Raw genomic sequence first — 14,696 nt, 5'->3', positions numbered from 1 at the left:
ATACTTCGTCATGTGAAAGTAGCTATATTTAAGAATATTGTCTATATTTTTAATAATATTTTTATATATTTTTAACAGATGGTAAAATCATATTAGATCAAATTATAGTAACTTTAAAGATTTATTTGGGGGCTTTCATGCCTTTTTTGATAGGATAGTAGATAGGAAATGGGGAGAGAGATGGTGAGTGACGCGCAGCTAAGGTCGCTGGGATCGGGTTTGGAACCGGGGACACGTTGTCAGCCTAGCTATAGGTACCACCACCTGGCCCGGGCCAATAGGACACTTTATTGATTCTCAAAGAGATATCAGGTTATTCAAGCAGCCAGTGATATATATATATATACCCAGATAGAACAGAGACCCTGCCTGCACCTCTCCCCCACCCTGACAGTTCCTCCCGACTGTAGGAAACAGCTGACAATAAAACCACCCGTCAAATACAACCATGTCCACCGCTGCTCTGTACAGCGTGCAATGTGTGCGTGAGTATGTGTGAGCGCACGCACGCTCGTGTGTGCGTGTGTGCGTGTGTGCGTGCGTGCGTGCGTGCGTGCATCTGTGCCTGCATGCGTGTGTGTGTTTTCTGAAGACGGATGGATTGTTTTATGAGAGGGTGTGCCAGGACTCAGACGTCTGGCGCTGTCCGGCTGCTCTGTGGTGGAGATTAGTTTTAATTAGCATACTGTGTGTAGAATGGACCCAGCTCACATTATCTTACACACCGAACAGGGTAATGAGCGGGAATGAACGAGGTGTGCGTGTGCGTGTGTGCGTGTGTCAAATTGAGCACAAAATTGGTGTCCCCATTTAGATTTTACTGCTGTTTCATAAAGTAAGAGTTAACTTAAGTTCAGACAAGTACCTGTTATGGTTATGTTTAAGGTAAGGGTTAGGGTTAGATCGGTTATTTTTAAGGTTAAGGGATATGGAATGAATGTTAGTCAAAGACATGTCCCTTAAACTTTTGCAAAAAGTCTGATTATGCTTCCTTCATTAAAAACCAGAATGAGGAAACTAGAATCCAAAGGATTTTAGCTTATTCCAGTTTTAGGTGCTGTTTAATATGTCCTCATAAAAAGAGCACCATGTGTAGTATAATGCTAATCATATGCATGTTTATAGCAAACATGTATTGTATGTACTGTAACTGTACAGAAATACAAAATACAAAATATATACGGTAGCCTACTGATATGGCAAACATGTTATTTCCCGGTTTTAATTACTTAAGCCTTATGTTATACTATTACATGTTTTTTATACTTTTAAAAATAGCTAAAATATTAGATTTTCAGTACAAGTTCACAATGCTTGTAGATTAGCCATTTTTGTTATTTTTGTGTGTTTTTATTTATTTATTCTACGCAATTTTATTTCCACAATATGGATATCGAGTTATTTGGTAGAAAGAAATACCTTGATATTTTATTTTGTCCACATGGCCCAGCCCTGAACCCATTCTGACCGGGCACCCATTTTGGTGTCAGCATCATGTTATGCTTTAGCTATTGAAAAATAGCAGATCTACAAGCTCATATCGCGCCACCGAGTGGCGCGATACGAGCTTGTAGGTCTGCTATTTTTTGAAAAATCAAAGAACGACTGACATTTTTAGAATCTGATCTCAGGTCAGAATGGGTTCAACAGACCAGTGTGTGTCCAGTGGAAAACCTCGTATGAATCTGATCTCAGGTCAGAATGGGTGAATGGTAAACATTCTGAGTGGAGTCCTGAGCCTGAGGCTGAGGCTTCACTCTGAGCCTCACCTCAGCAGAGGCCTGTCATCTGGAGCCATGTCTCGTCTACTGATGCAACAGTGGAATCCGAGCTGACACACACAGCATTCTGCTGCTTTCACAACCGGTTTCTGAGCATCTGTACACTGTCAACATCAGTCTGTTATGTGTCACTTCTTCTGTGCTTACTGTGTGTGTGTGTGTGTGTGTGTGCGTGTGTGTGTGTGTGTGTGTGTGTGTGCGTGTGTGTGTGTGTGTGTGTGTGCTCGTGTGCGTGTGCGTGTGCGTGCGTTTCTTCACAGAAATGTGAGCTCAGATGGGGCAGAGGCGAGGCGCAGGCTGAGAGAATGCGAGGGATTGGTCGACGCCCTACTCCATGCCCTCCAATCAGCAGTAGGGAAGAAAGACATGGACAACAAGGTATGATGGTTCCCATCGACACAAATATATATATATTGTGAAAATTGCCAATCTACAACGCCTCACGTTTGCGAGCTTCGGCAATTTTCAAAAGGTTTGACTCTTTCTTTAATATTATTTGACAATTTGGACAATTTGAATGTATCATTTGCTTGTCCCTCTGTATACTGTATATTTTAGTTTCTGACCGGGCACCCATTTTGGTGTCGGCATCATGTTATGCTTTAGCTATTGAGAAATAGCAGATCTACAAGCTCATATCGCGCCACCGAGTGGCGCGATACGAGCTTGTAGGTCTGCTATTTTTGAAAAATCGAAGAGCGACTGACATTTTTAGAATCTGATCTCAGGTCAGAATGGGTTCATCAGACCAGTGTGTGTCCGGCGGAAACCTCGTATGAATCTGATCTCAGGTCAGAATGTGGTTAACTGGCACTGCCTCTCTCTCTGCCCTTCCAGTCAGTGGAGAACTGCGTGTGCATCATGAGGAACCTCTCGTACCACGTCCACAAAGAGGTGCCCGGGGCAGATAAGTTCCTGGACCCCTCAGCGCCGCAGGCTCCGGGCTCCGCAGGGCCACAGAGGAAGAAGAAGGATGACGCCGGCTGCTTTGGAGGGAAGAAGGCCAAAGGTGAGGATGGTATTGGAATGCACTCAACAAGAACACTGCAATGGTTTGGTTCCAAAATGAAAAGCAAAGACTTGAACAGCTTTTTGAAAACTCGAAAGCAAGGACAAGTACGACAAGTAAGACAGTGAAAGAAACTGCAGGGAGGGAAGAGAAAAACACATAGAAAATAGAGTACTTTTGTTCTTTAAATATCTTTTGTTTGAACAAAGTTAGACGTTATTCCTAGACAAAGTAAAATTCTCAGAGTTGTTTAAGGGTAACAGGAAATTAAAAGGTGTCTGATACAATGATATCGATGTCACCTTTTCCATTCCCATTTCCAATGGATCTGCTTTTTCTTTTATTAAGATATTGATTGTTGAACTTGAGATCATTATTGTTTTGCCCTCAGAATGGATATATTGAAAGTAGTGATTTAATCTGTGTTAAATAGGAGTGAAAGCTGCACTTCTATTGGATGGAGAGATCTCCTTCATGTCTCTCATTCGGGTTAAGGGTTTTGTACCACATTAGTCTTTAATTACATCATTTTAATCCTTTTAATCTCGCCGCGATATTTGCAGGAACTAGGATGAATATGAGGTTAGAAATAACATTATTTGTTAATAATATAATTTGTCACAGAGATTTCTCTTTCACTTCTCTAATGCATCATTCTCAGTAGCAGCCAATTTGCTTCTTACAACATTCAGACAGAAAACAAATGTTTGATAGCAGATCATTCCAATGTTTGATAATGGATTATTCCACAACATGGAATCCTGTTTGTGAGCATTAATTTGGTAACTCGCTGTACAGTATCTGTTTTTTCACTATCTACACTGTCTCGTATATCAATATTTTGAGTTGAATACTCCATATCTATTTATATGCAGACTGGTTCACAGTGACATAACAGGTTGGGGGCAGTGTTTCTTGCACAAGGACACGCAGCTGGGAATTATGCCCAAGACCTTGCTTTGTCTTAAGGCCATGTCACATCAAACAGACGTGCATGAACTAATGGTGACTCATGGCAACTAATCAGATGGCTTTGTGTCACCTCACGTCTTAGGTCAAAGTTATGCTAATGCTAGCCTGGAACACACCACAGAGTCTACAGCTGATGGTCAGCTGATGGCAGACTTCTGTGCCTGCATGAGAGGAAGTAACTCTCCTTTCCAGGAGGTGGAAATAGTCTGTATCAGTGTTGTTTTTGGCAGGCATTTTTTAGATTTAGTCAGTCTTTTGGAAAAATGCTTAATTAGTCTTAGTCAGTCTTAGTCATTTGGAAAAATGCTTAATTAGTCTTAGTCATTTATATCCTTGATAGTTTTAGTCGACGGAAACTCCTAAGGGTTTTAGTCCGTTTTAGTCATTTTAGTAAAAGGTTTTAGTCCATTTTTAGTAAAAATTTAAAAAATCTTTAAATAAAATGTCTATAGCTACAGGTATTAATACATTGGCATTGGAATCAAGGTTGACAGGTTGTCATTGTCATATGAAGCTATATGATTCCCTGCTTTCATATGACATGAAAAAAATAAAAAATACAATGGCAGTCCCTCAGTCAAATGGTCACAAATATACCGGTATATAACTTCAACTGAGAGTTCAAATGCAAATAATAACATAAAAATAAAATGTATGATAGGCTATTTCATATACCGGTAATATCTAGGGATGCACCGAAAGGGAAATTCTTGGCCGAAACCGAATACCGAATATAGGAAACAGTTGGCCGAAAACCGAATACCGAATAGCCGAATATATCTTTGTTGTAAAGTTACCTGATTATGGCAAAAGACATGATTATGGCAAAACCCAACTTAAATAATAAACACTTATGCGTCCATTAAAAAACATCTAATTAATTGGAGGCTTTGTGATTAATTAATCTCAATTAATCACATTTTAATCGCATATCAATAGGCCTATTTGACCTGAACAGTGAGCTTTTTTTTCTACATAAGCATAGGCAATAAAACAAGTAGTAATAATAATAGTGATAATAATATTATTTATATAATGCTTCTCTGAGTACTTAAAGACACTTTTCAAGGAGAACATGAGAAAACAAATAAAAACAACTTTATTAGAGAAAAACTAAGACTATGGAATAAAATAAATTAAAGTGGAATGAGATTTGAATTTATAGGTGGTGGCATGTCTCTGAATTTGCATTTTGATTTTGTGTGCATTTTGACAGGTCTGCCTGCTGTGGACAGTGAAACCCTGAGCATTAAACACAGGCAGACGCAACGATAGTCTATCATTCATTGTTAAAGCTCCAAATGATATTCCCATTCGTCTTTGTCTGCCCGTGTAAACGCAGCAGCGAGTGTGAGGGGTTGGGGAACGGATGGAAAGTACATAGTGTTATTATGGCGGACTCCTTCTAACTATATGGAAGAAACTAACGTTAGCTCCCATGCTAGCAGTAGCTTCCCTCGTCAGACAACACAACACCACCACAGATCGGGTGGAAGCTGCTGCCTAGCTGATATCACTGCTTGTGCCCGTGGATGGGAAATAAGATTTAAAATGCTATGGAAGCTTGGATGAAAGCACAGATGTGTGCAATAAAGAGTTGTCATCCCTGTGCATCCCGTCTGCTGCTCGTGTGTTGTGAGTCTGTCGCTGGACTCGCTGCCTGCTGATGCAACAGATGCATAGTTAAAGAGCGTCATAAGCATGCGCCCTTCCTGCGCTGGAAGTATAAGATCTACAAGTTATCTACCCGTCGCAATGCACAGCGCTTTGGGCTTGTACATCTGTGATTTTCCCGCAGTTTAGTTGAATTATATCGATTCACAACTTTAGGACGCCTACAAACTTTGTTCGTCAATCCACTAACATTTTCGTCTAGCCTCGTCTTGTCAACGATAACACACACACACGTCTCGTCATCGTCATCAAACAGAGCTACGGTATTTAGCTCGTCAGCGTCAGTCTTGTCCCGAATTATTTTAGTGTCGTTCGTTTAAGTCCGTCTTAGTCCTGGAAAAAGGGGCGTTGACGTCGTCATTTACGTTATCGTCAGTCCTGACGAAAACAACACTGGTCTGTATTATGGCATATCTATAATAGCTCAAAGGGGAGATGACATGAGCTGTTGATCTTAATAACAAGAATGCGAAGAACGGCCTTGCATATTTGGCAAGAATGTTCTCATTAATTTAACTTGCACACTTCCACTCCTCCACACTCTAATTAGCTGTGTGTGTTTCAGTCAAATTGTCAGTACATAAAGTGCAAATGAAAATATTATAAATTATGTAATGAAAACGGTTTTGTTAGTAGTGGCATGAAGCTGTTTGAAAGCTAACTTGATGTTTTGAATAACAGATCATGATAACAAAAACCAAAACAAACTAAATGGAACACTGAAGGCAAAAAAAAAGGAAATCATCTTTTATGATCTTTCCTTGAGGCGGTTCCACCAAAATGAAAGAAAAATGTAAATAATCAAAAGCATAAATTGTAACCCCTACACTCCTACAGTATACATCAGTTATTTGAAAATCTACAAGCTTACAATGCAATGCAACACAGCTACTATTTACAAAGAAATCACTGAAAAAACCATTTGAATAGTTTGGAAACATTTTAAGAAGACAAATCTTGTGTAAAGGTCCTTGGCACATAATAGGATCACTCACAGGTTGCGGAAGAGCGGCCTCTATCGTCAACACCGTAAGCCCCAAATGACAAACGTCATACACCAATGACGGTCTGCGCCTTGGATTGAAATGACAAATATATTCGTCAATGGCAGTCAATGAGTAGCCTATTAATTTAACTCTGAAAGAGTAAAAATGGACACATATAGTCTTTCAGTGTTCAATTATCAGGGGTCCTTTTTACATTTTAAGAGCTAAATTACTTTGTAGCCACATACACTACTCAGCGACAGCTGTGCCATTTGTCCGTGTTAGTGATCTCCTAATCAGCATCCCTCCTCCCAGGCCATTAGCTAAATGAAACCCTTATCTCCCTAACGCACACCAATAATAGCCACAATTAATCTGCCAGCCAATGAGCCAATGAGCCAGGCAGTGCCCCTTGACCCTCAACATCACCTCGGGGCTGTCTGCGGTTCAGATGTCATGACAGCAAGAGAGTGTAGTCTAGGTGTGCAGATTTATAAACGTAGTAATTGGCCACCCGGCCGAGCACGTGCGCGTATTCACAAACACACGCACGCACGCACGCACACACGCACTGACTGACTAATGAGATGTGTTTGTAAGTCTAGGTGTAGGCCCTGAAGGTGAGTGCTTTGAAGGAGGGAGAGATTGAAAACAAAATGCCCCGGCCTCTGAAGCAGTACAATGAAGCAGTACTTCTACACAGTAAATGCTGTGATTTTTCAGAGTGACATATTGATGACATCACAATGAGTCTCCACGGTCATTTATTAACCTCTTGAACACTAGCGTCCCTATTCTGGGCCTGTCATAATAGCCAGACATTTCACCAAAAACTACAAACTGACAACACTTGGCAACGCACTGCCTTGTTGTTTTGAACTCATGTGTCGCGTTGTTTAATTTCTTCATTATTATTATTAAGAACGCTGATTAGCCTGGTTGGTATTCCAAACGAGGAAACACACTGAATCAGACCCTGAGATGGCAACATTCAGGGGCTGGAGCCAGGCAAATATTTCCATGCTTCAAAACAATAATTTGTTGTTATTAGTATTCTCTATTCTGTATGTGTGACACTCGCTTGTCCTCCCTGTTCTGCTGACTGGCTGGGCAAAATGCAGGGGTGAACTAAATACTGCATGGGGAAAAGCAGAAAATAATTTATGGATTTGTTCATTTCTCTTCTTTCTTTCATCCTTTTTTCTTTCATCCTTTCTTTCTCTGTCTTTCTGCCTCTCTCTCTCTCTCTCTCTCTCTCTCTCTCTCTTTCTCTTTCTCAGCCATCTCAGTTTCTTTCATCATTTTGCCAGTAGAACACATGTGGAGTGCTAATGGGTTCCTATGTCTACTCACCTCCCATTTGAGTGTTTGTCTCCCATGTGTGTCTCTCTATGCCCCTCCTCTCTAATTTACATACTTACCTCTCTCTCTCTCTCTCTCTCTCTCTCTCTTTCTTCCTCTTGTTGCCACCAAACTATTGCAAACTGTGAACTAATTCTCTCCCCTGTCTCCATTAGTTAAATATGTTCAAAGTATTACGCCTGTCATTCACAGCATTCACTTTGTTCACATGCACACACACGTGCGTGCGTGTGCGCGCGCGCGCACACACACACACACACACACACACACACACACACACACACACACACACACACACACACACACACACACACACACACACCCTTTTCACCAACCCTCTTCTCTTTTTCCCTGCTTGTGTTTTTGGCATTGCTGCTGCCTCCTTGGCTAACTATAGAGGAATGGTTTAATCAAGGTGAGTGTTTCTGTCTGTCTCACTCTTCTGCCCTTTCTCCTTTAAGACACATCCTCCTCCTCCTCTGCCACTTTGCTCATAGCTAAAACACTTTGGCTGTCCTCCAATGCTGATAAAGTTGCACTTTAGATGTTGTGTTTCTGCCATCCATGTAGAATCTTCATGTCACCTGTAGCAATGAATGTCATAGAATGCATTCCCAGTCTGTGAAGTCAAATTCATACCGTGTTCTACAACAACAATTATGCATTTTAAGTTACTGAAAGAGCTTTTGTAGTTGTGTTGTTCTTGTTATACAACATGGTTGTTCGTTTTGTATAAATTAGCCTGTAGTCATTCAGTCCTTTTTTAGACCGTTCATTTAGTGGTAAAGCAGAGTGAATGCACGGTGACAAACAGTAAGATAATGTGTCCACTCCACTGGGAACCTCTTCATACAGTAGCATTGTGTCTTTTCCTCCTAATTATTCATGAAAACACCTGCTTCGTCAGGTGTTGTGACAGTGCTGAGTAAACATGTTTTCAGCAGTAAATTCAAGGCGCAGTTGAGAGCACAATTATCATTTTGAGTTAAAAGCATCACATTAATCTGTTTGCACTGTTGCTAAAACACGAGGTTTGAGCATATGGTAAAGCCATCTGGTTTGTATGCGGCTATAGACTCTAATTTGATTCAAGTTTGGAAAAACTCAAGTTATAGCCAGGACATTATATATTAGCACTGATCTATTGGTCCAACCAAGAGTTATGTCAGATATATGGGCTTGTAATTCAATTTGTAGTGTAGACTAATGTGTATACAGTATGTGTGTATGTGTGTATTTAGGTAACATGTACTGTACAGTAGCAGTGGTAACACTTCATCTTATTAATTTGTGTATTAACATATGGAAAAACACTGGGACAATATTTAATATAGCTGATGAAAGTCATTACACCCTTTGTAATGTTTTACAGAAATTGTATGTTCTTTAAACAGTACTGTTGCACTTACAACACTTACAGTACGCATAGGTTAATACACAGCTTTATACAGTGGAAGACAACCAACGCTTTTTTCAAGTGAAGATGCTCCATAGGTTTTTGTCAAGTAAGACTTGCTGGAAGAGTCCTTAATTAGTATTCCACCCTGTCTCTGTGGGCATGTCCACGTGCATGAGACATGTTCATTAGCTTTTTTCTGCTGTAGTCACCATCTCTGTCCCATCTCCCGTTTCATATCGCATCATTGCATTATTGTAGATGTTTTCCTGCCTGCGTAGCTATTTCAGTGGATGTGGTATAGTGTGCACACGCATGTTTGTGTGTCTAGATAGATATTGATTCAACTTATAATTCTGAAAATAATGTGCTGGCAGTGTATTTTGATAGGTGTGATTGTAACACAAATGGTACAGTATGCTGTCGACCTGCGATCTCGTAATGTGACACTAACATATACTTTTATGTCTCTCTCTCTCTCCTAGGCAGGAAAAATGGCGAGAATGACAAAAACTATGACACGTTGGATCTACCCAAGCGTACGGAGCCGTCGAAAGGTAGGCTGGGCCTGTCTGTCACAAACACAAGATAGAGCTCTGTACTTTAAAGGTAGGCTGGGCCTGTCTGTCACAAACACAAGATAGAGCTCTGTACTTTAAAGGTAGGCTGGGCCTGTCTGTCACAAACACAAGATAGAGCTCTGTACTTTTAGGAGCACTTCAAAAAGAAAAGGTAATTGTAGGACCCTGGGAATCAGGGCCTTTTTGCGACCAAAGGTCGCAGTTAACTGTGGAATCGTGCGTTTTTCGTCACTCAAAATCCCCATACATGGGGCGTTTTTCGTCACTCAAAATCCCCATACATGGGGAAAGCCCCCATAGTGTTGTGACTAACGCCCTTACATCGCGTTACGTTACATAACGTAACTATAATTCCTTACTTTTTAAAAGTAACTTCCCCAACACTGCATCACTATGACATCATCATCCCCATACATGGGGAATGCCCCCATACAGTATATTGTGTGGAGGTCTCGTGACATCACTATGACATCATCAGGGATATTAAGTCCATATACAGGAATGTCCCCATACAGTATATGGTCACACATTGTGATATCACGTCTAATCACGTCTCCAAGACATGCTATATATGGCCATGAACCCTGGCCATGGCCATGAACCCTTGTCCATACCTGGGTTTTTTTTTTGTTTTTTTTCTAAAAAAATTATCCCACAGTTTTTTCTTTTTCACCCAGTGCCAAATTGCCAATTATCTAATGTAATCCTGGGCGCTACACTTCCTCTGCCAACCTGGGGGGGCAGCGGACTGACCTCATGCCTCCTTCTATGCATGAGGAGTCCAAGCTGCTTCTTTCCCCGGCCGGACGTAGCGCGTGGAAGGGACAGGGACACGTTATTCCGACCAGTTCCTTTCCCCTCCATCAGGCGCCCCGGCTGGCCAGGGGGAGGTAGTTTTAGAGACCAGGATTACGGCATGTTTTTGTGAGGGTATCTACCCTAGGGGACACGGGGAGAACATGCAAACTCCACACAGAAAGGCCCTATCGCCAACCCCCGCCTCGGGTATGGGCACTGATGACGCGGAGGAGGGAACACGCCGCCAGTGCCCACAGCGTCCCCAGCGGCAATCGAACCCAGGACCTTCTAGCTGTGAGGCGACAGCACTACCAACTGTGCCACCGTGCCCCCCATACCTGTTTTTCATTGTGCATTTCTTGAGACGCCTCATCCCCATCCATCCTTCCTCTTCGATGTGTCCCTTTTGACTGATACCTGTCCATTTAAACTCTAGACGGGCCTGCCTCAAAGTTATTTGTGCAATTTGTGCAGCCGGCAAAAACTAGAGTTCTCAACAGGCCCTCATCAAACCCTGTACACTCAAGACACTGCCCCCGCTGCCACCCTTAGATCTCCATATATGGAACTGACCTGTTCTGATATTCCATATGTTGATCTGACCTCATCACACCCTGTACACTCAAGACACGCTCCATATATGGCCAGTGCACGCCCTCAGGCATCTTACTGGTACTATAGCTCTGACACTAGTATTATAAAATGTGTGACTTAGTAGGTGGACCTTTAATGGCAAGGCAAAATTATGTAGACGGCCAAGACGGGACAATTTTATTACATGTTTTGTTTTTGGCTTTTTAACCCATTCTGACCTGAGATCAGATTCATACCAGGTTTCCGCCGGACACACACTGGTCCTGATGAACCCATTCTGACCTGAGATCAGATTCTAAAAATGTCAGTCGTTCTTCGATTTTTTCAAAAATAGCAGACCTACAAGCTCGTATCGCGCCACTCGGTGGCGCGATATGAGCTTGTAGATCTGCTATTTTTAAATAGCTAAAGCATACCATGATGCTGACACCAAAATGGGTGCCCGGTCAGAATGGGTTAATGAGCAATTAAGGGGGACATTCTGCCTATGCTGCCCTAGAGCCGATGTAACAATACAGCAGTTGTTTTGAAGAAATTAAATGTTTCTTCCATCTGTCTCTTTTGTTACTGTTCTTGTTATTGCCTGCTAGATAATAGACTCAAATATAATAAAATATAATGCAATGAAGATGCCACGCAGAGTGCAGACAAATCTTGAGTCTGGAAATACATCGCTTTCGTTCAATGTAATTTCTCCGGCAAGCAGAGATGAAATTGCGTCCCTGAAAATGTGTAGACACTGCATTGTCAAAGATGAGCTGAGGGGTATGAAGAAAGAGAGACATCTGTGTGATTTGTTTGATTGGAGCAGTGTCATGTGCTGCTATTCCAGCCACAACCTGTTTATTCAAGGTTCACAGTGATACTGGTGTTCTGATTCTGACTGTCACTGTTTATGTAATGCTGCTGATCAAAGAAATGTACTCTTCTTCTGCTGTGCTCAAAATGTAAATGAGAATACCATTAAAGGAGAATTTCATGCTAGAAGGCTTTCTTACCTTATAGCATTAATAGCATTATAGGCTATTTCCCCTACCCCACCATAAGCCCTCGATGGGGCGCTTGGATTTCAGTGCTAATTTGCTTATTTCCATCACTCGAAAATCCACACTTTACTCCATAGTAACGCTGTTGCTGTGTTCCAGCCGTAAAGCGTGAAGGGAAATAGCCGCATTTTTGCACAAAATGACTCCTGGACCACTTTGGTGTGGACCTAACAACTACAACAAAAGGTAAGAAAGCCTTCTAGCATGAAACTCTCCTTTAAAAGGGATGTTTTGAATATTTCCTCCTCAGTATCAAATCATTTGGATCTCAGGATCCACATGGGAAGGGTGTGTCTCCATGTGGATCTCAGACTACATGTGTCCAGCCTGTGTTGTCAGTTGTCTGGACTACATGTGTCCAGCCTGTGTTGTCAGTTGTCTGGACTACATGTGTCCAGCCTGTGTTGTCAGTCGTCTGGACTACATGTGTCCAGCCTGTGTTGTCAGTCGTCTGGACTACATGTGTCCAGCCTGTGTTGTCAGTTGTCTGGACTACATGTGTCCAGCCTGTGTTGTCAGTTGTCTGGACTACATGTGTCCAGCCTGTGTTGTCAGTTGTCTGGACTACATGTGTCCAGCCTGTGTTGTCAGTTGTCTGGACTACATGTGTCCAGCCTGTGTTGTCAGTTGTCTGGACTACATGTGTCCAGCCTGTGTTGTCAGTTGTCTGGACTACATGTGTCCAGCCTGTGTTGTCAGTTGTCTGGACTACATGTGTCCAGCCTGTGTTGTCAGTTGTCTGGACTACATGTGTCCAGCCTGTGTTGTCAGTTGTCTGGACTACATGTGTCCAGCCTGTGTTGTCAGGCTTTGGCACTGATCGGTTCAGCGGTTTGCAACCCAATGTCTTATAGCCAGCCATGCTGTAAAATTAAATGTTGCCTGAGGGGGAATTTAGTTGGGGAAGAACTCTTGCCCCTGGATCTGTCTTATGTAAATAGTGCAGTATTATATGCATGGCATTATGGCATCTTGACAGTAGTCAAGTGTGTGTGTGTGTGTGTGTGTGTGTGTGTGTGTGTGTGTGTGTGTGTGTGTGTGTGTGTGCGTGCGTGTGCGTGCGCGTGTGCGTGTGCGTGTGCGTGTGCGTGCGTTTTGGTGCATTCATGCTCTTTTGCCTGGAGTAAAACAGTAACAAGTGGGTGCGACGACAAAAATCAGTATGCAGAGACTGTACAATAATGTGTCCCTAGGGCACTCAATATTCAAGTAGGTGTACATGCATCTATATAATACTTCATGTGTATTTCACCCTGTGTACTGGTGTACTGTATGTGTTTGTGTGTAAATGTTATATCTTGGTATGTATCTGTCATGGAGGAACAAACATTTTAGCGTGTTTTTATGCATTCTCCAGCAGACACATACTGTACACAGATGGAGAGTTGTCCAAGGACATTTGCTTGTCACAATCCCGTGAACTCGAAGCATACTCAGAATGTACACTACCAGACCCGGATGTCCATCTGCATAGATTATTTGACGAATATGAGTTTATGAAGTTATGAACTACCATGAGAAACAATTCTCATAGAACCAGACTTTTTAAGTGCATTTTCCCTGCATGGGATATACATTACGAGGGCTGGCGGGTGTTGTTTTCCTCCGTGACATTTTGCACATACAGTATGTGACATGTTGTCTGAATTGAACCCATGCATCCTTACAATTAGGAGCAGAGGGGAGTTGCCATTAATACAGCGCCTGGGGAAGAGTTAGGGGTTAAGTGGATTTCTCAGGGAAACTTCAACTGGGTAGACTGAAGGGCAACCTTCATGACCTTGTGATTACCAGACGGCCTCTCTACCCACCCAGCTATGGCCTCCCCTCCATGTGCTTGTCCATTGCTCTATCCCTCCATTGGTATTTCTATCACTCTGCCTGTGTGTGGAGTGGCACAGAGTGTTATTGAACCCTGAGACTTAAATTAACCCATTCAAACCGGGAAAGCATCTGTGTAGCCACTTTAAACATTATTTTTGGATATTCAAAAATAGCAGATATACCGTACAAGCCCTAAGCTACTGTATGAGCTATTTTGGAAAAATCTTGAAAAGTTGTGTTGTGTATATATTTTTTATAGCGAAACCTTTTAACTCAAAAGTGTGCTTCTGGATTTTGAGATAGGGATTCGGCAGCCAAATACATATCATTTGTATGAGTGTGTCCTTGACATGAAGAAGTTTGAGCACCACTGATTATACCAACATAGGGTTTTTCTGAAAACTTTTAGGATTTAGAAAACATTTTTAGAATCCAGCCTCAGGTCTTAATGGGTAATAATACTTGCTGGGGTATATACATATCAGCGGCCTCATCAACATCTAGTGGCATGCTCTCAATACCCCTTTCCTGTTGTTCTCCTGCTGTGCTAATTACTCCATTAGCACAGCAAAATGGGGATCGTATTAGGCCAGATTGTAATTAATTGCTGCTCTTTTCTGAAGTAAGCCGATTTTGCCCCCATTTTATCACTGCCAAAGTCAAGCAAAGCAGG

General features: G+C 42.0%; 1 protein-coding gene across 5 annotated transcripts in view; it reads left to right on the top strand.

Annotated features, from left to right (window-relative positions):
• arvcfb (ARVCF delta catenin family member b) overlaps window positions 1-14,696 on the top strand; it is a 145,057-nt gene that overhangs the window by 90,634 nt on the left and 39,727 nt on the right. For all 5 annotated transcript variants that reach the window (XM_083785070.1, XM_083785067.1, XM_083785069.1 and 2 more), the window contains 3 exons: window positions 2,042-2,159; window positions 2,619-2,790; window positions 9,666-9,737. In XM_083785070.1, the coding sequence (XP_083641196.1) occupies window positions 2,042-2,159; window positions 2,619-2,790; window positions 9,666-9,737 (362 nt within the window). The remainder of the gene's footprint in view (window positions 1-2,041; window positions 2,160-2,618; window positions 2,791-9,665; window positions 9,738-14,696) is intronic.

Source organism: Protomyctophum parallelum (assembly GCF_964188405.1).
Source record: "Protomyctophum parallelum genome assembly, chromosome: 15".
Taxonomy (NCBI): Eukaryota; Metazoa; Chordata; class Actinopteri; order Myctophiformes; family Myctophidae; genus Protomyctophum; species Protomyctophum parallelum.
This window is presented reverse-complemented; position numbering and strand designations above follow the sequence as displayed.